Below are 25,071 nucleotides of genomic sequence, written 5' to 3'. Positions count from 1 at the left end.
TTTAGTTTTATAAGTTTAAAGATATCTTTAGACTACCAAAAAATTAGAGTCTGTCTAATACTATAATTGGGTTACATGCCATATGTTTGTCAGAATCAATAGAATGTACCATGTCAAAAGAAAATCCTAATGTAAACTGTGGACTCTTGGTGATAACGATGTGTTCATGTGGCTTCATCGGTTGTAACAAATGTACCACTCTGGTGCAGGATGTTGATAGTGGGGTGAGGCTATGCATTTGTGGTGGCAGGGAGTATGGGGAAAATCTCTGCACCTTCCCCTCAGTTTTGCTGTGAACCTAAAACTGCTCTAATAAAGTCTTTTTAAAAGGGAAAAAAAATTAGGTACTTGGTCTTGACAAAAAATATTCTGTAGAAGACCAGCTAGAGTTGTGGAAAATTTTCAGTATTTTCTATGTCAAATATATTGGGTGGGGTGGAGGTTATAAAAGGCTAGTAGCCAAGAATATTTTTTAAAAAGATTAAACTTTAATAGGAAAGGATTGCTTTTGAAGATGTTTTTAGAATTTACCTTTAATAGTGCTGTAACTTTTGTTGAATTAATTTGTTAGTTCATGAAGGACTACTAGTAGAGCAGTTTCATTGTCTTCAAATTGGAAACGGAATTATGCTCTAGATACATCGAGAAACTATAGTCCTAATTGATTATTCACTGAACATTCCCAGTTACAAATTTTGCAGATTATCACACTTGTCCCATAAGTGGTGGGGTGGATGAGTTTGTGGTCTGCAGTGGTGCCCCTCATCAATGTCTGATCTGACACAGAAGCAGAGTTTAAAATAGTCTTTAGGTTAGCACATTTATTTTTAGAAGACAGTGTTGCTCTACTGAAATTTCCCCAAAGTAAGTTGCTAGTTAAAGCTTTAACTGCAAAGCAAGATCTGTACCTAAAATTCTAAAGGACTAACTTTTCTTAATCCCTTCTTTATTAAAACAGTTTTCCACACAGTTGATAGTTGATACTTTCATTAGACCAACCTTCTCTTCTTTTATAAGACCAATGGGTAAATAGAACTCAGTGTATAAAATTTCACCTTTCACATAGAGCTTTTCTAGAAAAGTGCCTTTTTCTTGAGGCACTGTTTTAGCTCATTGCTATTTATTTTAGTACTCCTGGGTTTCTTTTATGTCTTAAACTCAGATTTTACTATGTATTTAATTTTCTGCATATTTTAGTAAAATTTTAACAACTTGAACATGGTAAGTTGGCAAGATTTTCTTTACCCCAAAATCTTGTGCGCATTTTGAGCCATTTAATATTTTTGTACTTTGTTTTCTTTGGAGATAATATAAATACACATATGTACTTTTTTTTCTGTTAGAACTATACTTGTTCTTCGAAGTTTTCCTTAAATTTCAAAATATGACTTTTGCCTTTTCTAATAACAAATAAGAATCATTACAGAGGTCAGAAAATATCTAAACTCAGCATTAACCATCTTGGCTTCTGTAATACGAATAGACTGTACTTGAGACCGCTATTCTTTATTGTGGTACCAAGTTTACCCCCAGCCATTACAGCATACTGCTGGAGAAAGGCTTTGTATTTGTTAATAGATACTTTGATGGAAGAGGTGGGAAGAAAACAGAATGAGATTTTGATGTTACTTTTTAACATTTTCTTTTTTTGCCCCCACAGCAAGTTGAAGTCGATTGCCAACAGTGTATGCTCGAAATCCTGGATACTGCAGGGACAGTAAGTATGTTTTCTCTTTTTTTGATAGATTTTAATTTGTGAGCAGGTTTTGTCATCTGAGTAGGTTTTGCCATCCAAATAATTCTGAGTAAAAGTAATCATTCCGATTAAGAAGAAATTCTCTGAACATAGGGATTCTGAAGTATATGAAATCAACTGTGATGTAGTTAATGCTCACGTATCACAAAGTTCACCTGTAATAATCTGTGTGTTGGGTTTCTTCCTACATTGAGGTAAGGATTATGCTATCAGTGATTTTTTAAAATTTATTTTAAATTTAGAATTTTAGTTAATATTTGTATTTCTATGGGTTTAAATAAGACCTTGTCTCTTGGCACCATAGTCATTAATTTTTATAATTTTTTCTTTTCACTAGCATTTTGACGTCTCAAGGGGCTGGTGACAGATACATGTTTTCTGAGGAAGGCAAAAATCTTCCTCAGAAGATTTAGGATTATTTTGAGCCTCCTTTTTCTAATCTTTAAATGAGTATAATGATATTAGTACATCATAAGGTGTTTGTGATAAGCAAATGAGATAATAATTATAAATCATTAGGCATAATGTCTGTTACACAGTATGGAATTGTGTATTTGCTTTTATTCTTCTTCATTAATACCATCACCTTTATAATTTTTATTAATAACTGATGGTTTCCAGTTATACTGCCACATAAAATACATACATTAAGCAATCTTTGCTTTTCTTTATTTTTCTCCATGCACATAGACTTGACACATTAGGCAATTCTTAGCTTTAAAATGGATGGGTTCGTTTTTTGTTTTTCTTAAGAGACAAGGTCTTGCTCTGTCACCTAGACTGGGGTGTAGTGGTGCAATTGTAGCTCACCACAGTCTCCTGGGCTCAAACAGTCTTCCTGCCTCAGCCTCCTGGGTAGCTAGAACTACAGGCACGTACCACCACCACCGGCTAATAAAAAAAATTTTTTTGTAGAGGTGGTCTCGCTGTGTTGCCCAGGCTAATCTCGAACTCCTGACCTCAAGTGTTCTTCCTGGCTCTACTTCTGAAAGTGCTGGCATTATAGGTGTGAGCCATGGCACCTGGCTGGCATTCTTAAATGTGATAAGTTTAAAATTCAGCACAAAGTTTTCCACTATAATTTTTATAAATGATGGAAACATTTCAGATAGTTCAAAAAAGCATGTAAGCAAATTGGAGTGATTTTATACAACAATATAGTACTAATTATACTATATTTTTCCATTCTTTTTTGGGAAAATGGCTTAACTCTTAACAGGGACCTTTGCCCTCACAAGCTTCTGGTAAAGACCTTCTGAAACTACATTTTCTATCAGCTGAATCAAGCTATCTCTCCCTCTCCCACGCTCCTGCTCCCTAATGTTTTTAGCTTCTGAATCAGCAAAATTCCCCTTTGTGTCCAGAGACCCCAATAGCTAAAAAGAATACTTTCTACTGTTTTTTTTTTTTAATCACATCCACAGGGTACAGGCATTCTTTCTTCTTTCTCTGTCCAGATTGTAAGAAGGAAGTTCTCTATCACAGAGATCTTTACTTTGTGCTATCCAATATCTTGTCTGTCTCCCATCTAGCACTCAACACGCTGTGTTATAAGGCCTATTTGCTTGTTTGTGTCCCCAGTACCTTGCATAAAACCTTACAAACAGCTGCTTAATCTTGTCTCAAAATCACTCCTTACACTTTGGGGATTTTTGCTCTCTCTCTCTCTCTCACATACACTGGTTCAATCAGAATTCTTAGGATTTTACTATCCATATAGAATCTATATGGATATTATAAATGATTTGCTACCCTGGCTTGGCCTGTCATTTCCTTGATGTCCATCCTACCTTTAAGGCATTCATACCATGGTTTTACTCTAGGCTATGTGATTACCAATAACTATAATACCTCCCTAATCTAATTTCCAAACATCTTATCCTCCACTACTCACTACTTTTTTCTTTATCCATCTCACTTCCTCTTTTTTTTTTTTTTTTGGTTTTTTTTTTTTTTAAGCAGGGTCTCTCTCTGTCACCCAGGCTGGAGTGCAGTGGTATGAACACAGATCACTGCAGCTTCAACCTCCCAGGGTCAATAAATCCTCCCACCATAACCTCCTGAGGAGCTGGTGCTACTGCAGGTGCATACCACCACACCTAGCTTTTTTTTTTTTTTTTTTTTTTTTAATTTTTTGTAGAGACAGGGTCTCACTATATTGTCCAAGCTGGTCTTGAATTCCTGGACTCAAGGGATCCTCCTGTCTTTGGCCTCCCAAAGTGCTGGGATAACAGGTGTGAGCCACTGCACCCAGGCCATCTCATTTCCTTTAGTGCCCTTCAACTTCATTACAACCTGTAGTCCAATTATCCTAACATCTTTTTATTATCCCTTGTATCTTCAACCCCCTCTGCATATAGCTTCAGGTCCACGGTCCATCATTTATAATTCTCTTGAATATATCCTCAACTCCCTTGACTTTTCAGCAGCCTTTGACTCAGTTTATCATTGCTTTCTAATGTAAAACCTTTATTCATTTGGCTTCCAAGAAACAATACTTGCCTGATTTCCTCTGTCTCATTGGTTACTCCTAAGTCTTCTTTCCTAATTCCTCTTTATCTCCCCTACCTCTTAATTTTGGAGGACCTCAGGGTTCCATACTTGCACTTCTCTTTCCTAACAACACTGCTTTGGAGATCTTTAGTTGCTTGGTTTTAAATACAATCTGTATGCTGACAAATACTAACTTTGTAACTCTGTCTGTATTAGGCCGTTGGCATTATTGTAAAGAAATACCTGAGGCTGGATAATTTATGAAGAAAAGAGGTTTAATTGGCTCATGGTTCTGCAGGCTATACAAGCATAGCTCCAGCATCTGCTTCTGGTGAACACCTCAGGAAGCTTACAATCATAGTGAAAGGCAAAGGGGAGTAGGTGTTTTACATGGCAAGAGCAAAGAGAGAGCGGGAGATGCCACACACTTTTAAACAGCCAGATCTCATGAGAACTCACAATTGTGAGGATAGCACCAAGCCATTCATGAGGGATCCACCTCCATGATCCAAACACCTCCCACAGGCCTCACCTCCAACACTGGGGATTACATTTCAGCATAAGGTTTGGAGGTGACAAACATCCAAACAATATCCCTATCTCTCATTTCTTTTCTGAACGTCGAGCTCTTATATCTAACTGCCTCTTCAATATCTCTTTTTATATGTCTTATAAGCATCTCAAACATAACATGTCCAAACTGAACTCCTGATAACCTTTCCCTGACCTGGGTCTTTCCAATCTTTCCCATCTCAGTAAATAGTACCCTTTTAGTTGGTTATGCCTGAAACCATGGAGTCGTCTTTGACTGTATTTTTTGTTATATTCTGTGTACATCCAAACTCTCAGAAGACCCTATTGGCTTTACCTTAAAAACTTACCCAGCACTCAGCTACCACCACTAGAATCTAATGACACTATCTTGGTCTAAACAGTTGTCATCTCTCAGCTGGATTATTTCAATAACCTCAAAACTGATCTCCCTGCTTCTCTTCTTCACCCCCTTCAGATTGTTCTCCACACAGTAACCATCATAATTCCATTTAAATGTAAGTCAGATCATGTTTTCCTCAGCTTAAGTTATGCATTAAACTCAGAGTAAAAGCTCAGGTCTTCATTACATTTCCTTGAAAGGTCCAAATGAGAATCCTCTGTCTCTGTTCCTTCTCTGGCCTCACCTTCTATACTCACCCACTAGGTAACAATGTTTCAATGAATCCAGCCTCCTTACAGCTTCTCATACACTTTAGACATGTTTCCCCTTGGGGCCTTTGCATTTGCTCTTTCCTCTGCTTGGGGTACTCTTCCTTCACATAACCATAGAGCTTATTCCCTCACCTCCCTCACGTGGTTGCTCAAATGTTACCCGTGAGGCCTTCCCTGAGCATAGTCTTTTAAAATATAACTTTGTATTCCTACCCTCAAAATAAACTCCCCACCTTTACTTTTCTCGATAACATTTATTACCATCTTGCATACTTGATTTTTGTCTGTCTCCATGTACACTCCTCCAGGGCAGAAATTTTTGCCTGTCATGATCACTAACATATCTGTAGGGCTACAACTATGTCAGTGGATATTTGTTGTGAATGGATGAAACTTGTAGAATGTCCTTAAGAAGGAGGTTGGCATTCTCAATAGGAGGGGGCACCAACCACAGCAGTTCTGTAAGGACTTTTCTTAAACTGGATTTTCAGAACTCAGGTTGCCTGTATGTTTATTCTTTTGATTTAATAAGAAGCAGAGACCATGATCTCTAGAGAACATCATAGAAATAGTATTGCTAGTATTTGTAGCACTTAACATTTGTAAGTAAACTTATTTATTATATAAACATTTGGACAATGGCAGAATTTAATTGGTTACCATAGAGGTGCAATTCTGGAATATGCAAACTTTATCAATGAAAAATCCAGGAAACTTCCAGTTTTTACATCTTTCCCAGAAAATACACTGGCAGCAGTATAGGAAGCTCAGCCATGTTCCTGTGGCACACCATAGACGAATTTGAAGCTAGGGAAATGGCTGAGTGGTAGCATAGCTAACTCCCTGGAATACAAGAAAGAGTACATTAGCCAGGGTAGAACAACCAGAACTATTTTAGATGTAGTAGACAAAATAGAGGTAGTGGTCAGGGCGAACAAGGAAGCCAAGGCACAACAAGCTTAAGAAACCTTGTGGATTTATCTTTTACGTTTAATGCATCCAGAGGTAAAAAGGTCCAAACTGTATAGTTATTTAATATAAAGACCCAAGATACATACATTTTTAATATTCTGCCATATGTGCTTTTAAAATAATATATATAAAATACCAAAACTTTTTTAAAAGAAGATTTTGTCTTGTATTAACCTCTGTAGTTACAACATAAAGTAATGATTGTCACCAAATAAAAGGAAGTTTAAAATTAAATAATTTTAATTTGGCATGACTAAAGCTCAGTAACTAAATATTAACAATTAGTAAATTTAACTAAAGGGGATAGATAGTCATTGCACTATTCTCACATCTTTTCTAAAGGTTTGGAATGAGGGGGAAAATGAAAATACATGAACAAGCTCTTTTTTTTTTTCCCCAGACAGAGTTTCACTCTTGTTGCCCAGGCTTGAGTGCAGTGGTACGATCTTGGCTCACTGCAACCTCCACCTCCCGGGTTCAAGTGATTTTCCTTCCTCAGCCTACCAAGTAGCTGGGACTACAGGTGTGCACCACTATGCCCAGCTAATTTTGTATTTTTAGTAGAGGCAGGGTTTCACCGTGTTGGCCAGGCTAGTCTCGAACTTCTGACCTGGGGTGATCCACCTGCCTTGACCTTCCAAAGTGTTGGTATTACAGGTGTGAGTCATTGCCCCTGACCATTAACAAGCTCTTATAAAGAGTTTATTGACTGTCAAGATGATAAAAATATTGCTATGCCATGGGAATAGAAAAAGAAAGATGATAAAATCTGCCAGTAGAGATATTGATTCTGGATGATTAAGTCATAGTTTAGTATTGGGCTTATACCTCAGATTGTTAGCACTTGGGCAGTAGTTGTGTCATAAATTTGCAAATAAAATTATTTAGGATCAAAAGATCTGTTTCTAAAAAATTATATACAGCTCTAAATCACACAAAAGCAAATTAAAGTGGTTAAGAATTCCTTTTTAATTCTATAGTTTACTGTCATTGTTTCTAGTCACCTCAGAGTTGCTAGAAACTTGTGTTATGTCTTGTTTTCTGTCAGGATAGCAAGTAATAAAAAATGTCGCTCACTTGTAATTATGCTGTTTTAAATTGTTGCAGTATACATTCAAGAAATTTATATATTTATAATTGCATATTTTTTTAATCATAGGAGCAATTTACAGCAATGAGGGATTTGTATATGAAGAACGGCCAAGGTTTTGCACTAGTATATTCTATTACAGCTCAGTCCACGTTTAACGACTTACAGGACCTGAGGGAACAGATTTTACGGGTTAAGGACACGGAAGATGTAAGTATTTTTTTTCTCTGTAAGATGTTGTGCCATCTCTCTGTGGCCAAATAAAAAGGTGCCTGTTTTCTCTATCAGTAGAAGATTTGGAAGCTATCTACCACATGCCTGAAAGAGCCCCTGTGACCAAAAAAAAAATTTAACTTTCAAAATTAACCTCGAAATTATGTGGTGAGATGTTTAGAAAATGAGGACATATGTGATAAAGTACTCATTGTACTACAGGTTAAAAAGTGCAGTAGAGGAAAAAGAGGAGCCAAAGAATACTTCATAGAAGTGGGACCCGAGTTGAGCTTTGAAAGGTGGTGGTTGTATCAGAAACAGTGTTCAAAGAACATTATTAAGATCCATAGTGGTGTGTTTTTATTTCTAAAATTCCAGTGGTATAATTCACACATCACAGTCTACCTCCCGGGCTCAAGTGATCTTCTCACCTCAACCCCCTGAGTAGTTGGGACTACAGGTGTGTGCCACCCTGCCTGGCTGATTGTTTCTGAATTTTTTAGTAGAGACCAGGTCTCACTATGTTACCCAGGCTTGTCTCAGGCTCCTGAGCTCAAGCAGTCCTCCTACCTCAGCCTCCCTGGGATTACAGGCATGAACCATTGTGCCTGGCCAGGATTATATTCTTAAAATAATTTAGCATATCTCTGTAGTAGGATCTCTTCCACTTTTTTTTTTTTTGTCTCTTCCTTCTTCCTTTGCCTCTTCCCCTCAACATATACTTTTCGTTAGTATTTGATGAAGCTTGCGGTCCCAACTAATGCATTTCAGTTGGTGGCAGATAATTGCTTATTTATTTTTTTAAAAGGCTAAGTAATGAGTATGTTATTGTTCATTTTACGTTTTTTTCTTCCCACAGGTTCCAATGATTTTGGTTGGCAATAAATGTGACCTGGAAGATGAGCGAGTAGTTGGCAAAGAGCAGGGCCAGAATTTAGCAAGACAGTGGTGTAACTGTGCCTTTTTAGAATCTTCTGCAAAGTCAAAGATCAATGTTAACGAGGTAACCTACAACTGCTGGGCAGCACAAACAAGTGCCTTTTTAGTTTGCTTTAAGTTAACAGCCAGACTTTTAAGAAAAAATTTTTATCTTTTAAGCAATCTTGATTCTATAATTTTATAGGAAACACTAAGTAATTCCTAGAAACTATATTTTTTAGCTTACATAAGGTCACTTTGATGGCTGTATGAGGATACATAAATTTACCTTATTGTAAAAGAGGAAGCTAAAATTAAAGAATGTATATAAAATCCTGCTAAGCCTCTAAGTGATATGCGATAAAGTGGTGTGTAAAAATTGTTACATCACCCTTATGTTGTAATAATTATTTATCCAAATGTGTATAAATAGGTTGTAAAGTCAAGTTGGAAAATAATGTTTTCATGGATATCACAGAATTGTGTTCTGAGTCTTACCTCACCTTTGGTGCATGACTCATAAGTGGATAATCTGTGTGAGTATGGACATGTACCTGGAATTCACTCAGTCCTTTAGGCCTGATACAGCTGATGCACAAGGCTTTTGTGCGGGGCATGGGGGTGGGGTCACTGGGTTAAGCACGCCACTATCTTGAAAACAGCTGTGGACAAGAATACTTATTAGCAAATAAGCTGCATGCCTGGGTGTAAAGGGCCAACAGTTAACTAGTTTACTGGGCCCCTAAAAATTTAGAGTAATTTCCAACTGTCCCCACTAGTCAACCTTAAAAAGTTCCCTTGTTTTTGTTAACCTTACCATGAGCCTTTTAAAAAAATAAAAACAAAACAGAGTGGGCTTCTTTCCTGCCGTTGCGTTTGCCATTTGTAGCATTACAGGTAATCAATCAGAATTCAGATCACTTAACTACATAGGTGAGAGTGAGAGTGGGTTAAGTTATGAGTCCTCTGTTTTTTGCTATTCTCTCTGGCCTGTGGTTCTGCTGGCCACTTTTTCTTGACTAATATTATGCTTATAGACTATTATCTGACTTTTAAAAATGACCAGGTTACTTTAAACACCTGGCAGGTTAAAAAAAAAATTAAGCTTGCTTCAACTTCTGTATTTTACAGATAATCAAGAATGCCAAAGCTTGTTTTTTTATGTGAAACCATTTTTAACAAGTACATAAAAACAAGAAATTTATAAATTGTATTTATTCAGCAAATATTTATTGACTGTTGTGTGTCTGGCATTGTGTCAGGCCCTCAGGTAACAGTCACTCAGACAGACATTATTCCTGCCCTGAAGAAGTTTGCATCCTACTGGGGAAACAAGTCTTTCAGCAATAATTAAAGAAAAAAAGTGATTTTGATAAAGAATGTGTTAGAAATTGTGAATATGTTTGGCTGGCAGAACAGTGACATGAGGTCACTATCTACAAGATAATTGGCCTTACGGGACGTGGTTCCTTGCTGTCCTTGTCCTTACCTCCATGGGACCCACCAACCAAATTCATCAGACTCCAGGCTCCAGTGGGGCTGGGTTGGGCCTGGGTCCAGTGCATAGGACTTCTCCCTTTGGGAGCCAGAGGACAGTACACTACATGTTTGTGAGAACCTACATGCTAGTCAACTTCCTCTGGATTAGTTTCCAATGCAGCAGAGATAGTTTTTCATAGCAGTCTTGTTAAAGCAGAGAGTTTATAAACGAGGGTTTATAAAAACAAACATAGAAAAACCATAAAATGAAATGCATTAGCCATCTCAAGAATCTTTACTTTTTGGAAAATATACAAACTTTATGCTCAGTTCTTGAGAGTGGGGAGAATGGAGCAGGTAATTTGAGTTTCTTTTAATATTTTTCTCCTTATAACCCAATAATCCAGCTACAGGATTTCTTTGGTAGTTAATAGTTCCTCACACAACTTTTGCCTTGTAAATTTTTTTGTGATTTTTGAATGCCTGAAGTATAGAGAGAGATACTTTCAAAAATTCACCTCTTGGCGTTAAATTTGAAAACAAACACAAGGACATACTGCTTGGCTAAAGAGCCCCCTAATTTATTCTCATATATATATACATATAATTTTTTAAAAACTCTTATTCACACCACTTTGCAATGTTCTTAAAGTAGTATATGGCTATGCCAGAATCACAGTAGTCTTAATCAAGAATTAATTGTTCTTTGCTGAGGCTGGAATAGTAATTGGAATCAAGACATCCCAATTTAGGAATGGGAGAGGGATTGAGAAACTCTATTCTGTGTTCCCTTTAGATTTTTCTGTAGTTCAGAGAGATGAGGAAGAACCTAGGCTGGGGCCTTTCAGCATTTCTAACCAAATATTATAGTTCGAACTTGCCCTCATCACTGAACCATCTGCTGCTGTGAGGTAGGCAATGTTTTCCAAAGAAATAATTTAGAATAATACTACAAACATTAGTTACCTTTCTATGTAGTACCAGAAACCAGAAACTGGCTAGTATGAAGAAACTGAAATAGAAACTACTTGTAATTTTTATTAACTTAACTGTTTTAGTTTACTTTTATTATTTTTTTATCTTATAGCTTATACATTGAGTATAGGGAACTAATGAAAGCTCATTTGTGACTTAAGCACATTGAGTTCTTGAAGTTTTCAGAGTTTTGAAACAACTTGGACTTCGGAGTTGTAAAACACAAACTACAATTTTGTTTATAAATTCTGTTTTCAGACTTTTTTTAGAAATAAGATGACAGAGTTAAATGATTTGAAGAGGATGGGAGTGGGAAGAATGGAGCAGAAAGACAAGAATTTAAATGAGTCACTTTTATAGCTTTTGGATAAATCATTCAGGTTTTTTTTTCTTTTTAACAGTTAATTTAGTCTTGCAGTCTGGACCATTTAAAAAAGTAAATAGGTAATTATCATTTTAAAGAAATACAGTTATTTACCATCTATCTTAAAATACATGTAGACCGATAATTTAAAAATATTTTACTCTTAAAATGTACTCAAAAGATGTAAGAACAATAAAAAAGAATTTGTTTACCCTTCATCAGATTCACCCATTATTAAAATTTTGCCACTTGTTTACAGAAATTACACTTCTTTACCCCTAAATATTTTAGTGTATGTATCCTCAGATCAAAGACATTGTGTTACACAACCACAGCACAATGATTAGAATCCTAAAAATTGATGACACAGTCTGCGTTTGGTATATATTCAGATTTTACCAGTTGTCCCTGTAATGCTCCTTAAAGCCAGTCCATTTTTTAATATACTTCTGCAAAGAACTATTTATTCCAGATTAGTATCAATAAGGGACTTCTGTGGTATTTATTTTTATTCCAAATCATTAGTAAGTGTTGTATTTCATAGCAAAGCTTATCTATTTCATGTTTTAATACTTTGGCATCAGAATTAAAATAGGCTGCTTTTATGAGATAAGTAGCATTGTATTTTTGTCTTTGGTACTTTGCACTTTTCATCCAAAAATGAATCCACAAGATTTATTAACAAACATTATTTGGGCTGGGTGCAGTGGTTCACACCTAAAATCTTAGCACTTTGGGAGGCCGAGGCAGCCAGATCACTTGACCTCAGATGTTTGAGACCAGCCTGGGCAACATTGCAAAACCCTTGTCTCCACGAAAAATACAAAAATTAGCTGGGTGTCGTGGTGCACGCTGTAGTTCCCAGCTGTTCAGGAGGCTGGGATGGAAGGATCGCTTGAGCCTGGGAAGTGGAAGTTGCAGTGAGCCGAGATTGCACCACTGCACTCCAGCCTGGGTGACAGAGCGAGACTCTGTCTCAAAACAAAACAAACTAAAAACCACAAATATTTGTTACCTCAAATCAAGGATTAGCAGACTTTTTCTATTTTTTACTTTAACAAAATTAACATCAAAAAAAGGCAAACAAAAATCATGTGCTTCTGCATGTGATACCTTGAAAGGGAGACAGTATCTCTTTTGTCCTATTTTAGACAAAAATGTATATAACCTGAATCTAATCACGAGAAAACCTCAGATAAACCCAAATTGAGGGAAGTTACTAGCCTTTATTTTTCAGAAATGACAGTGTCCTGAAAGGCAAAGGCCAAAGAACTGTTCCAGATTTTTAAAAACTAAAGTGAGAGGAAATAAAATGCAATGTGTGATCCTGAATGGATCCTGTCCTTGGAGGGGAAAGTTACTATAAAGTACATTATTGGGGCAATTGACAAAATTGGAATTTGCTCTGTAGTTATACAAAATAATGTGTCAATCCTTAAATGTCTCAAGTGCAATAACTATAATGTGTTTATGTAAGAGAATATCCTTGTTCTTAGGAACAACTTAACTGTTAAAGGACTTAATAGTTAAGGTCTACTCTCAGATGATTCAGAAAGTGTGTGTGTGTGCACGTGTGTGTGTATGTGTGTGTAGTAAAAGTGGCAAAATGTTACTAATTGGTGAATCTGGGAAGAATAGAACCGAAGTTGTTGGTACTATTTTTGCAACTTTTCCGTAGGTTTGGAGTTTTCACTATTTTTCACTACCAGTTCTTTTTCTTGATTTGATGTCAAATATCTAGGAGCAAGGGCATTTCCTTCATTATAAATAGGTAAGTCCTGCTTTATACCCTGATTGAAAGTCAGCAGAGCCTTCTAACAAACCTGACTTTAAAAGAAAGAAGCAGAATGCAGATCTAAGACCAGAATAGTACTTACCAGAATTGTTTTGTGGAACAAAGTCTCAAAAATTGGTTGAGTAAGTACTTTTTTTCTTGTTTTTACTTAGATATTTTATGACCTGGTCAGACAGATAAATAGGAAAACACCAGTGGAAAAGAAGAAGCCTAAAAAGAAATCATGTCTGCTGCTCTAGGCCCAAAGTCAGCAGCAGCTCTGAGCCAGGTAAGATGCTAAAAGCAGAACAAGTGCCTTTCTCATCCTCCTGTTTTGGCTTTTTCCAGACTTTAGCTACTTCCCATTTCATCTGTTATGGTATTTCTAAGCTTCTGTAACTTGTAAATGTGATATATAACTTGTAGGTACAGTCATCTGTTGGATAACTTGCCCTCTCCCCTTGAGATTCTAAGCTCTCTGACAGCAAGGACCATGTCTGTTTTTTCTTGCCACTGTGTCCCCGGTGCCTGATACAGAGTTGGGTTTTAAAAAATAGTGGTTGAATGAATAGAACGCCTTCCTAGATGACTCCCAAATTCATTCTTAATTGAAGTGAAACAGTAGTTGCTCTGAAAAAGTTTAAGTGCACATTTGGTGAATTATCCCGAAGTGACATACCGTATATAACAAGAGTCACCCTTCCCCAAATTAAATGAAAACTCTGCCCTGATTTCTAACTCCATGGATTAGTTTTGCCTCTCTTTGAACTTTACATAAACAAAAACGTAGTGTATTTTTCTGTGTCTGGCTTCTTGCACTCCAAAATATGTTTTTGAGAATTGTTTATGTTAAATGTGTCAATAGTTCATTTTTATTGCATGACAGTACTGGCAGTATGTTTATGTATTCTGCTGTTGGTATTCATTTAAGTTCTTTCTTTGGGGGAATTAGTATGAATAATTCTGTACACATTCCTATATGTCTTTGTGCACATGTACATGCATTTCTGTTGGTTATATATCTAAGAATGGAATGGCCAGATCGTATACTATACATATGCACAGCTTTAGTAGATACTGCTAAAAAGTTTTTCAAAGAGGCTGTACCAGTTTACGCACCCTGCAACGGTTTTTGAGTTCTGCATCCTCCCCAAAATTGATATTGTCAGTCTTCTTAACTTGACCCATTCCAGGAGACGTGTGGTGGTGTATCAGTGTAATTTTGGTAGTCATTTCCCTCTCTGGTATGAGTCAGCTTCTTTCAAATAAAGGTTTTCTATTTGGGCTTCTAAGTATTAGTTGATATTACCATTTTAGTTTCCACTAAGTGACCCCATTGGAAAGAAATTTATGATAGCATTTAAGCTGACTATCAAGTGAGAAACCAGGATCTATGGGGACTTTTTTCTTTAATTTGTATTGTATTTAAATCCCCTGAAGGTTTCTACTTTATCAATTCTATAAATAATACCATAAAAGATTATTTTCATGGAGTGGATTTATTACATAATTTGATGCTTATTACATGATTATTACTAAACTTGGTCTCCAGTTGGAGTAAACTGGTCCCACTGGAAAGTTGGTTACACTAACTCTTGTAAGTCTCTTGGTCCATTTAGTAGATTATCCCTTAAGAGCTCCCAATTAACTACTATGTGCTTCCTTAGAGATATGAATCTCTCTATTAAGGGAAACACCTGAGTAATTGTAGTTCCTTTTTTAAATGAAGGTACATAGAGGAAAAATGGGCAGAAAGGAGAAAAGGGCCTAGGGATTATCTCTGATAGTCAGATTTAGGAAAGAGCATCTGGCTAATGTTTGCTTTAGGCTTTTAATGAAATCTTAATTCAATAACTTTTTTTCTTTTTTTGAGACGGAGTCTCGCCCTGTCACCCAGGCTGGAGTGCAGTGGCGCACTCTGCTCACTGCAACCTCCGCCTCCCTGGGTTCAAGCGATGCTTCTGCCTTAACCTCCCGAGTAGCTGGGACTTCAGGTGTGCACCACCATTCCCGGCTAATTTTTGTATTTTTAGTAGAGACGAGGTTTCACTACATTGGCCTGGCTGGTCTCAAACTCCTGACCTCAGGTGATCCGATCCACCTGCCTTGACCTCCCAAAGTGCTGGGATTACAGGCGTGAGCCACCGTGCCTGGCCTTGATTCAATAACTAAATCATCAGTTCCCTGAAAGTGATTATTAAGATTACTGGTGTATGTGTTTGTTTAGGTAAAGGTGCAAAGATAGAGAAAATGAAGACTCCAGTTCCAGTTCTTAAATACTATACTATTTAACTCTGTTATAGTTGACTGGCTCATTGACAGCTCATTACCATGGCTGGCCCTAGTTTAATTTCCAGTTCTCACAAAATATCCTTTTAGCTTATGTTAAAGGAAAAGGTGCCATCTCCTGGCCTGTTACGATTTTTAAAATTCATTTATACACACCCAACAATGTGACAGTCCCTTGGGAGTTTTACCTTAGAGAAGATAAATCTTGACCTAGATCTGGAATAAGACTTTAGTCCTGCTTGCATAAATTCTTAGACTCTGATGTGTGATAAAGTTTACTTAATAAGTCATCCAAGATCTCTGTGGATGTTTGATAATACCAAATAATAGGTGACTTAGCAATCAGACTACTTTGCGTACATTTTACTGTGATTATAGACTTGAAGTGCCATGTCGTTCCTGTACTTTTAAAAGTACTGAGATACAGGATAGATTTAAATAGAAAGTATAAACGTTTTTAGTAAGAGTACATGAACTCTGAGGGCAGCTTATCTAGTCCATAGCCTTTAGGCAAAATTGTATTGAATCATGTTAATCTCCTTTTTATATGTCCCAGTTTTAAAGACATCTGAGAGAAATTCATCGTCTGGATTCTTTTACCTAATTCTTGTCTGTTGACAATAAGACTAACTTTGATTCTTCTGCTCTTGACTATGGGGATTAGCTCTTTCTGTATCATCCCTTGCCTTAACCTGTATTAGAAATGGTAATTCTAATATATAATCATAAAATGCTTGAATAAAGAATGTCTTATGGAAAGTTTATGGAGGCAGGTGTGTCCTTTAGTAAAAAAGGAAAGTAAAAATAAGATGGTAATGAGATAGAATAAAAATATCATTGTCTTCCTTTGTACAGACAGGATTGTCAGATGTAATGGGAAACACTAAATATAATTGAGTTATAACTAAGTATAACTGAGGATAATTCAAGTTGATCAATTATAGACTCCTCTTGTAAACTTCTATTTTTGATTTTTTAAAACATTTTTAAAGGGAATTTAAAATAGCACTGTTACTGTAGCTGTGTAGCATAATTTAGTTCTCAAGTTATGATCAGCTAAAATCATTATTTTTTTATTTTATTGAATACCTGCTTGTTTAGTACCATTTTCTGACATCAAGAGATTAACCATACATATATGTATATCTGTATCCAATGTCTTAGATTACAGGAATGAAGAACTGTTGCCTAATTGGAAAGTGCCAGCATTCCAGACTTCAAAAATAAAAAATCTGAAGAGGCTTCTCCTGTTTTATATATTATGTGAAGAATTTAGATCTTATATTCGTTTGCACAAGTTCCCTGGAGAAAAAAATTGCTCTGTGTATATCTCTTGGAAAATAAGACAATAGTATTTCTCCTTTGCAATAGCAGTTATAACAGATGTGAAAATATACTTGACTCTAATATGATTATACAAAAGAGCATGGATGCATTTCAAATGTTAGATATTGCTACTATAATCAAATGATTTCATATTGACCTTTTTATCATGATTCCTCCCTATCAAGCACTAAAAAGTTGAACCATTATACTTTATATCTGTAATGATATTGATTATGAAATGTCCCCTCAAACTCATTGCAGCAGATAACTTTTTTGAGTCATTGACTTCATTTTATATTTAAAAAATTATGGAATATCATCTGTCATTATATTCTAATTAAATTGTGCATAATGCTTTGGAAATGGGTCTTTTATAGAAAAAAACTGGGATAACTGATTTCTATGGCTTTCAAAGCTAAAATATATAATATACTAAACCAACTCTAATATTGCTTCTTGTGTTTTACTGTCAGATTAAATTACAGCTTTTATGGATGATTAAATTTTAGTACATTTTCATTTGGTTTGTGTGTTTTTGTTATTGTTTATAGATTTAAGGCCTTTATTTTATAATGACCACATTGTTTTAAATGCGACAGTAGCTCCTTTCTGCCTAGTATCTGCAGAACATTGGCTTTAAACTATACTAAGTAACTGGTGATTTCTCTAGGAACAGACCTCGTACTTTCTGTTCTAAATATATTTATTCCTACTATACAGTAAAATACATCAGACAACATAGAATAGTTTTGTATATTCTCTCTTGATCTTAAAGATTGTATCTTATTGAATATCCCACTGTATATTATTTTTATATGTAAAAAGATAAGTTTAATACTGTTTCAGGGTTTAACTTTTACTATTTCAGATCTTCCACAGCTTGTAATTTCATCAAGGGAATCCTTTTGCATTGTTAATTTGTTGGGTGTGAGTCCACTAATGAAGTGTTATGTGAAAAATTTCAAACTTGCTTTATAATAGATTGAAGAATTTGAGAGAAGTGAGAGAAAGTTAAAACACATAAAAGGAATGTGTTACTTTTGCTTAAACTACTTATGAAATAGTATGGTAGTAGTAATATGGAAGAGATTGCTAAGTTAAAATTGTAGCTTCTTATATAGTGGTGCTTTTTCTTTTCCTTCCCAGTTATTTTCCTCTTTACAAAAGATAGGGCTTAAGTAAGACATGGTCCCAGGGTGATACTACTTATGTAGTCTCTATAAAGAGAGGTAGAACAAAAAGCTTGTTAGCCAATTAAGTTCTGGAAAAGGAAAGAAACAAGCTTAGAAAACCCTGTGCCTTGTCCTCAAATATTAAGGAGACCAGTCCTAGAAAGTCTAAGTCATTGCTCAGGGATCTCTAGATACTGTCTCTTTGCAACTAGGTATGAAGAAGTGTTCATGCCTTGCTGAGATTTTCCAGGCATGTGGTCAGCCTGTCACTTGCTAAACTGAAATTTTAAAATCAGGTTTCAAATGTTAAGCTTTGACCAACCTGAGAAAATGTTAAAGTATTGTTTTTAAAAAAATGGGAAATTTTTTTTTGTTTGTGTTTTTGTTTTTGTTTTAGTTTCGAATAAACTTAGTTACCTAACACTTCCCTTCTACTCATCCAGTTATGCATATGTCTGGGATTGAGGGGCCAAAACTATAGTGAACTTTTTAATGAAATATTAGGGCCAGTTGTCAGGTCAGGGTGGCATCTTTTATTTTAAGGTCCTCTAAAGTCATTCTGCTTTAAAACACCCCTCAAACATACCTTTAAACTTAAGATCATAGACAGACATCTCATCAACCAGTAAAACTTTCTAAATACTACCTTGTCACATCTATTGTGTAGTTATTTAACAGATTAAATAGAAGTCATTTAATAAGACTCCAAGTCTCAGTCTGCTTGACTAGTAGCATAAACTCAGTCTCTTCTATTTTAGAATGTGGTGGAGAAAGATGATAGTTTTTAGCTTCCTTTGTCACATCTTATACAGTCCACTTGGGTTAAAGGTGGAACTGTCAAGAAAAACGACTTTCTAGCACGCAGTGATGCAGAGCAGGACCAGCCGAAGTCAGATGTGCAAGGAAATCTGTGGTTGCTGAGCAGGATGAAAAGTATCCTGTTAGAAAGTGAGATAGGTGTGTTTTTATATTGTCCTAATGTGAACTCCTTAGTCTTGGTTCCAAAGGGAAGGGTACCTGAAAATAAATGTATTTTTATAGCTGAAAAATCAAAAGAGTTTCTAGGATATTGTGTGAATGTCAAATCATAAATATCTAGAAACTGATTTCATATTAGTATGTGTGGCTATTTAAAGTATAATGAGTTTGGTTATTTGACTGACACAGAATTTAAGGAGGCTTGATACCATAGTTCATAGTTTGCTCTAACGGCTTGGTGGTATCCCTGAACAGTCTACTTTTAGAAATTAACAGTAAATACACAATCCAGCTGTAATCTTACCCTCCACCAGGGGGAGCTTCAACATCGGTTAATACTTTTTTTTTTTTTTTTTTTTTTTTTGAGATGGAGTCTTGCCCTGTCGCCCAGGCTAGAGTGCAATGGCTCAGTCTCCGCTCACTGCAACCTCTGCCTCCCGGGTTCAAACAATTCTGCCTCAGTCTTCCAAGTAGCTGGGATTACAGGCACCCGCCACCACGCCCAGCTAATTTTTGTATTTTTAGTAGAGACGGGGTTTCATCATGTTGGCCAGGCTAGTCTTGAACTCCTGACTTCGTGATCTGCCCCCCTCAGCCTCCCAAAGTGCTGGGATTACAGGCATGAGCCACCGCGCCTGGCCCGGTTAATACTTTCATAAGCATTGAAGTAACTATTTAAGTCCTAGTACATGAACACTGCGTGGTTCACAAAAAGGCATAGAGACACTCTCTCAAGAGTTTACAATCTGATTGGGCAGGGAAGATACTACAGTTCATCAAAGATATGAATAACACCCTAGTTTTCTGAACTGCAGCTACATGGGTAATTATCTTAAGAACTTTTGGCGAAATACGGATGTTGGTGTGTTACTCTCTTCTCCCTACAACTCTGAACTAATCTGTGTTTGGCACCTTGATTTGCCATCATAAATGGCCACCATTTACTCCTCACTGAAATATTCCTCTTCTTTGAGGTTATAGTGTACTTGGAAAAGTTAATACTTATAGAAAATAATGATCTTTATTACCAACTTTATTAAAACGGGCTTGGAACATTTTTCTCCATAGAAGAATAGTAATAAGACATTCTACATTTCCTGGACATGGCCAGTTTAAAATATTTTGCCCCATTACCCTCGTAGATACACATGTATTTGTCAGTTTACGTGCCTCAGTTTTGTCTTAGGGACTGAGGGACAGAAAGAGAAATAAGGAATACCTTGGTATTTTCCTTTGTAAGCAATCACAGCAGAATGCTAGAAAACATAAAATATACTCTTATAAATTGTATGTGTGTTGAAACCAAAGTGTGAAGAAATTGTCAGGTATTTGGAGGAGGAAAATAATTTGTAAAATAACCTTTTTAAGAATTCGGATTTTGTACTTACTTGAGGTGCTAAATATGTGTTAAAATATCCCCTCTTGAATCAGCTCCAGGCTTAAAAGGGCAGAGTGGTTTGGATTCTTGTCCAGGGTCTGGAAAGAGCTCATCTTGCCGAGAGGGAAATGAATGTGAGCTTTGAGGCAGTCTAACCACCCAGCTTTTAGTATTTATGTTCCCCAAAATGTAAAAACTGTAAGTTATTCTTGAAAATGTAGTCCAGACATTTCTTTGATCATGGATTTTACTGCAGTTTCATCATGGGTTTGTTGAATGTGCAGTCTATTTATTGCCCTGTCTTGCTTAAATATTCTTGTTGAGAACAGCTGGAGGCTTTGACTGGGTTCCTAGTTCTTTTTTCTGGGAAGGCAACATGGATTCTGTTTTGTAGACATTAATGAGCTTTAAATGGGAATTGGGGATGATGTATGTTCGTTGGGCATGCTGAGAAGCGGCCTCCTGTGGTTCTGGGCCCAAGGTGTGACATACATTTCCCACTAATTGCTTCTCTCAAGAAGCAAGAGATTGGCTGTTCCTCTTGAGGAAAAACCTTAATAAACCTTCCCATTTTAAACAGTGGTGTGACTCTTATTTTGAGCTGTTGTTTTCAATGAATTTTTTTAAAGCTTACCATGTTCAAATTTTTGTGCTGAATGTTGTAGGACATGCAAATCAGAACAGGACATGATCCTTAGGGGCCTACCAACAAGTATTCATTGTACTTCTACTGTATGGCAAGTGCTGATCTGCATGCTGCGGAAACAACAGTGAACAGTACAGACTCAGATCCCTTTCTTCATGGAGTTTTTATCTTTAGAAAATGGTAAAAGATAACTGTTGTGTAATGATGAGTGCTTTGAAGAAGAATTAAGCCATGTAAAGGGGCAAGAGTACTGGGCAGAGGTGGTGGTAGTGAGTTCATATCTCATTGAAGTTGATATTTGAGTAAGTGTTCAAAGTGAGCAGCCCATGCAACTGCCTGGGGGAAAGAAGGATTTTCCATTCCTTGGGGAAAGGGTCTGTGCCAATGCCATGAGGTGGACATGTGCCTGGTGTGTTGAAGACTAGCAAGGAGGTCAGTATGGGTGGAGCAGAGTGAGCAAGTGGGAGAAGAGTAGTAAAAGAGAGGTAATGGGACTGGGTAGGGGGAAATTTCCCACAGCATTTACTCTGTGTTGAGTCCACGGAAAGGATTTCAGCAAAGGGTATAATGTGATCAGACCCCTCAACCATAATATGCCATCAGGAGTGCTCCGTTGAGCTGAGAATAGCCCATATGAGGACAAACATGAAGGCTGACACCACTTAGAACACGGAATCATGTGAGGGACGGTGATTTGGACCATAGTGGTAGCAGTGGAGTGGCTATATTCTAGGTGTATTTTGCAAGTGGAGCCAACAGGATTTACTGACACATAAGAGTATAATAGGGAACAAGGAAGAATCCAAGATTTGGGCCAATAATCAAGTGAAGATTATGACAGGAGCAGATTGGAAGGAGAATGAGGAATGGGCAGGAGTTCCATTTTGAACCTACTATGTGTAAGAAGTGTGTCACATTCTAGAGATTTATAGTAGCCAGTTGGATATGAGTCAAATTCAGCAGAAGCAGTCTGGAGAGGACATTCAGTATTTTAAAACATGAAGCTATAGAGGATCAGTAGGGTTGAGTGTAGATAGAAAAGAGGTTCCTGAGGAATTCTATCAAGAGGTTGAGAGATGGAGAGGAATTAGCAGAGAAAAACATGGAGGGCACTGGTGACTTTGATGGACTGTCAGTGGAATGTTCGGGGACAGTGTCTGGAGTAGACACAGGAAAAAATGCGAAGAAAAACATTGGAGACATCAAGCCTGGATTACCCTATTAAGATGGGTGAAACAGTGCATATTTCTGAGCTAAGGGGGATGACCCATTGAGAAGGAAAACAGTAAGCTAAATGGGTGGAGTCTAGTATAAAAGTAAAGAAGCTGACTCAGGAGTGTAGGTGGGCATAGTTGCAGGAGGGAAAATGGTATATAGGTATAGAGAAGGTCTCGAAGGAAAGTAGTATGAGATGGGACAGATGCTTTCTGTTCTGGGAGATTTGAAGTTCCTCAGAGGGGCGTTTGAAGTAGGCCTTTAAGAAAGGGTGGGATTGGCCGGGCACGGTGGTTCATGCCTATAATCCCAGCACTTTGGGAGGCTGAGGTGGGCGGATCACAGGGTCAGGAGTTCAAGACCAGCCTGGCCAACATAGTGAAACCCCGTCTCTACTAAAAAATACAAAAAATAAGCCAGGCGTGGTGGCGGGCACCTGTAATCCCAGCTACTCGGGAGGCTGAGGCAGGAGAGAATCGCCTGAACCCGGGAGGCGGAGGTTGCAGTGAGCTAAGATTATGCCATTGCACTCCAGCCTGGGCAATAGTGTAAGACTCTGTCTCAAAAAAAAAAAAAAAAAGAAAAAAAGTGGGATTTTCAACAGGTGAGAGTAAGGAAGAATATTATAGGCAGATTTCAGGAAAAAGCAAGTGCAGAAAACGGAAATGAACAAGAAGTTACCTAGTTCCATTTGGTGTTGGGAAATGTGGAAGGAATAGGCTGGAAGAATACATTGGGGCCATGTCATGGCTGGCCTTGAAATAAGAAGTTAACTGTCTAGTAGGTTGAATTAAATATCTAGGGCATAGGAACCACCTCAGTGAGACTTGGTGAGGACAGGGATGGAGAAATTTCAGATCTGAGTAGGATGAAAATCACAGTTGTAAGGGTTACTCTCATGAATTCTGATGGTCCTCTCTTCATTTCTCACTTCATTTCCCCCCTTTCTCTAATGAAGATGACCTCTAAGGCCATGACTCCCAGACAAATGTTCCATTTAGAAGGGAACCAGCATTCATTGTTTGGCCCTCAAAGATGTTAAAGAAGAGAAAAATCTCTTTTTCTCGCCCTGTATTCTGCTTCACTTGCCATGATTCTGCTCTTCTCAGACTCTTTAGCAGAGGACGTGGCTCCTACCTGGCAGGCAGACTGTTGATATCCTCCCAGTTTTCCTCTCTACTCTTACTTCATGAACAGCATGAGACAGCAGCCCCTCTGTCCCATCCTGGTGATCTACCATATCATATTGAGAAGGCTTAGTGGGGACTCTTCCTTAATCCACTCCCATCTGTTAGCTGCCAATGTTCCCACCAGGGTCCCATCATCAGACCTCTTGTGGGTGAGACGAAGGGCACAGGCCACACTTCTGTAGCTGCTGTCATCCTTGCCCTTAGCATCACTAATGTGTCCGGTTGCACAGGTTGGGGAGTTCGACGTGGCCACCAGGATCAAGGGAACTCTAAGCATGCAGCCTCCTCAGTTTGGAAAGTAGGACTTGGAATAGTGAGACTAGGCACTGGGACCTGCCTGTCTTCCTTGGAGAGGGGATACACGTACATGGAGAAATAGATGTTTGATCCTTATACTCCCAGCAGGGTCCTGAAGCCCAGGTCAGAAGCTTTGGAATTATTTGGGCCCTTGAAATCACTGACATAAAGCCTAACTGGGATATGAATTTTATTTTCTGGAATATGAATTGACTTAGCAGATGCTTGGAACGTCACAGCAGGGATTCTAACACCTGCTTAAGTCAATCTGGCCCATTGCTTACTAGGATAACTCAGCTCCTTAAGCCAGTTGTATGGTATGGGAGTGCAAGGGGAGGCCCTTGGCCAGGACATGGAGGTGATCTGTGTGATGATACTAGCTTTGGCACCTCTGCTCAGGGAGCTGAGGCTATGCAGGGATTTCAGTTCAGTTACTCCATTTGCTTCTTTTTTAATGCTTATCTGCCCATCCCCCACCCTCCACTTTCCTACCTCTTCTACACAAATGACTGTACTCTTGCTGCCTTACTGGCAGCTCAATCCCTGGTAGGGAGACAATGCCTGGAGAGTGGCCAGTAGTGGAGCCGGAGGCAGGGAAGGCGCTGAACACCCAACTCTCAACTTCCTTCCCCATTGCCCTGCCCTGCCCCTCCCTCCATAATCACAATGATGGGAGGAGAATGTAGCAGACTCAGTGTCCCCAGTGGGGCCACCAGCATAGCAAGTTAGAAAAAATCTTTGGGTAGGGTAAATCTGGGACCAGCTGTTGTTGCCAAAGAGGACAAGGAGATGAACCCGGCCAGGAAGACGAGTGGAAAGGGATTGAGGAAGAAAGGGAAAAAACGTGGAGGATAGGGTAAAGGTGACTTCCTCTGGAATGGAAATTGGGACCCACTTGGGATTGAGTAGATGTGGGAATTGGCTGTGATCATCTGAAGGGCCTGAGTTCTGGATAGCCAATAAGAGCATGACAATGGGGACAGGGAGCTGAGTGGGAGGGGTGGGGACTAAGGCTCACCAGACGGCCTACATTAAAAGAGAATTGGCCTGGGAAGCTAGGGTGGAAAACCCAGAGTACCAGGCCAGGGACAAAGGGGACTGCCCAACAGCTTGGAGAGGGTGCTGGGGACAGAGTATTCCTGCTCTCTTGAAAGTGACTCTGGCCACAGCTCCGCCTCTTCTGGAGAACGGGCCGAGGACAAGAGTGAAAAATGGGCTTTAGGAGGCAGATAAGGAGGCCTTGACTGCTGGTCTTCCCTGAAGCAGGAGATGGGCTCAGCCCAGGGCTCACTTTGAGGAGTGGAGGTCACCCGGGAACCCCGTGCTCAGTACTAGAGGTA

At 38.0% G+C, this 25,071-nt stretch overlaps 1 protein-coding gene across 8 annotated transcripts in view; it reads left to right on the top strand.

Annotated features, from left to right (window-relative positions):
- RAP1A (RAP1A, member of RAS oncogene family) overlaps nucleotides 1–17,374 on the top strand; it is a 93,739-nt gene extending 76,365 nt beyond the window's left edge. For 7 of the 8 annotated variants that reach the window (XM_054466453.2, XM_054466472.2, XM_063652090.1 and 4 more), the window contains 5 exons: nucleotides 1,661–1,717; nucleotides 7,587–7,727; nucleotides 8,590–8,733; nucleotides 13,414–13,529; nucleotides 16,694–17,374. In XM_054466453.2, the coding sequence (XP_054322428.1) occupies nucleotides 1,661–1,717; nucleotides 7,587–7,727; nucleotides 8,590–8,733; nucleotides 13,414–13,500 (429 nt within the window). In that variant the 3' untranslated portion in view covers nucleotides 13,501–13,529; nucleotides 16,694–17,374. Of the gene's footprint in view, nucleotides 1–1,660; nucleotides 1,718–7,586; nucleotides 7,728–8,589; nucleotides 8,734–13,413 lie in introns of all 8 variants that reach the window. The other variant, XM_063652081.1, reaches the window with a different exon arrangement.
- Nucleotides 17,375–25,071: the final 7,697 nt, after the last annotated feature.

This window comes from Pongo pygmaeus, chromosome 1 (assembly GCF_028885625.2).
Source record: "Pongo pygmaeus isolate AG05252 chromosome 1, NHGRI_mPonPyg2-v2.0_pri, whole genome shotgun sequence".
NCBI lineage: Eukaryota > Metazoa > Chordata > Mammalia > Primates > Hominidae > Pongo > Pongo pygmaeus.
The sequence above is the reverse complement of the archived record's forward strand: the minus strand, read 5'-3'. Positions and strand labels throughout refer to the sequence as shown.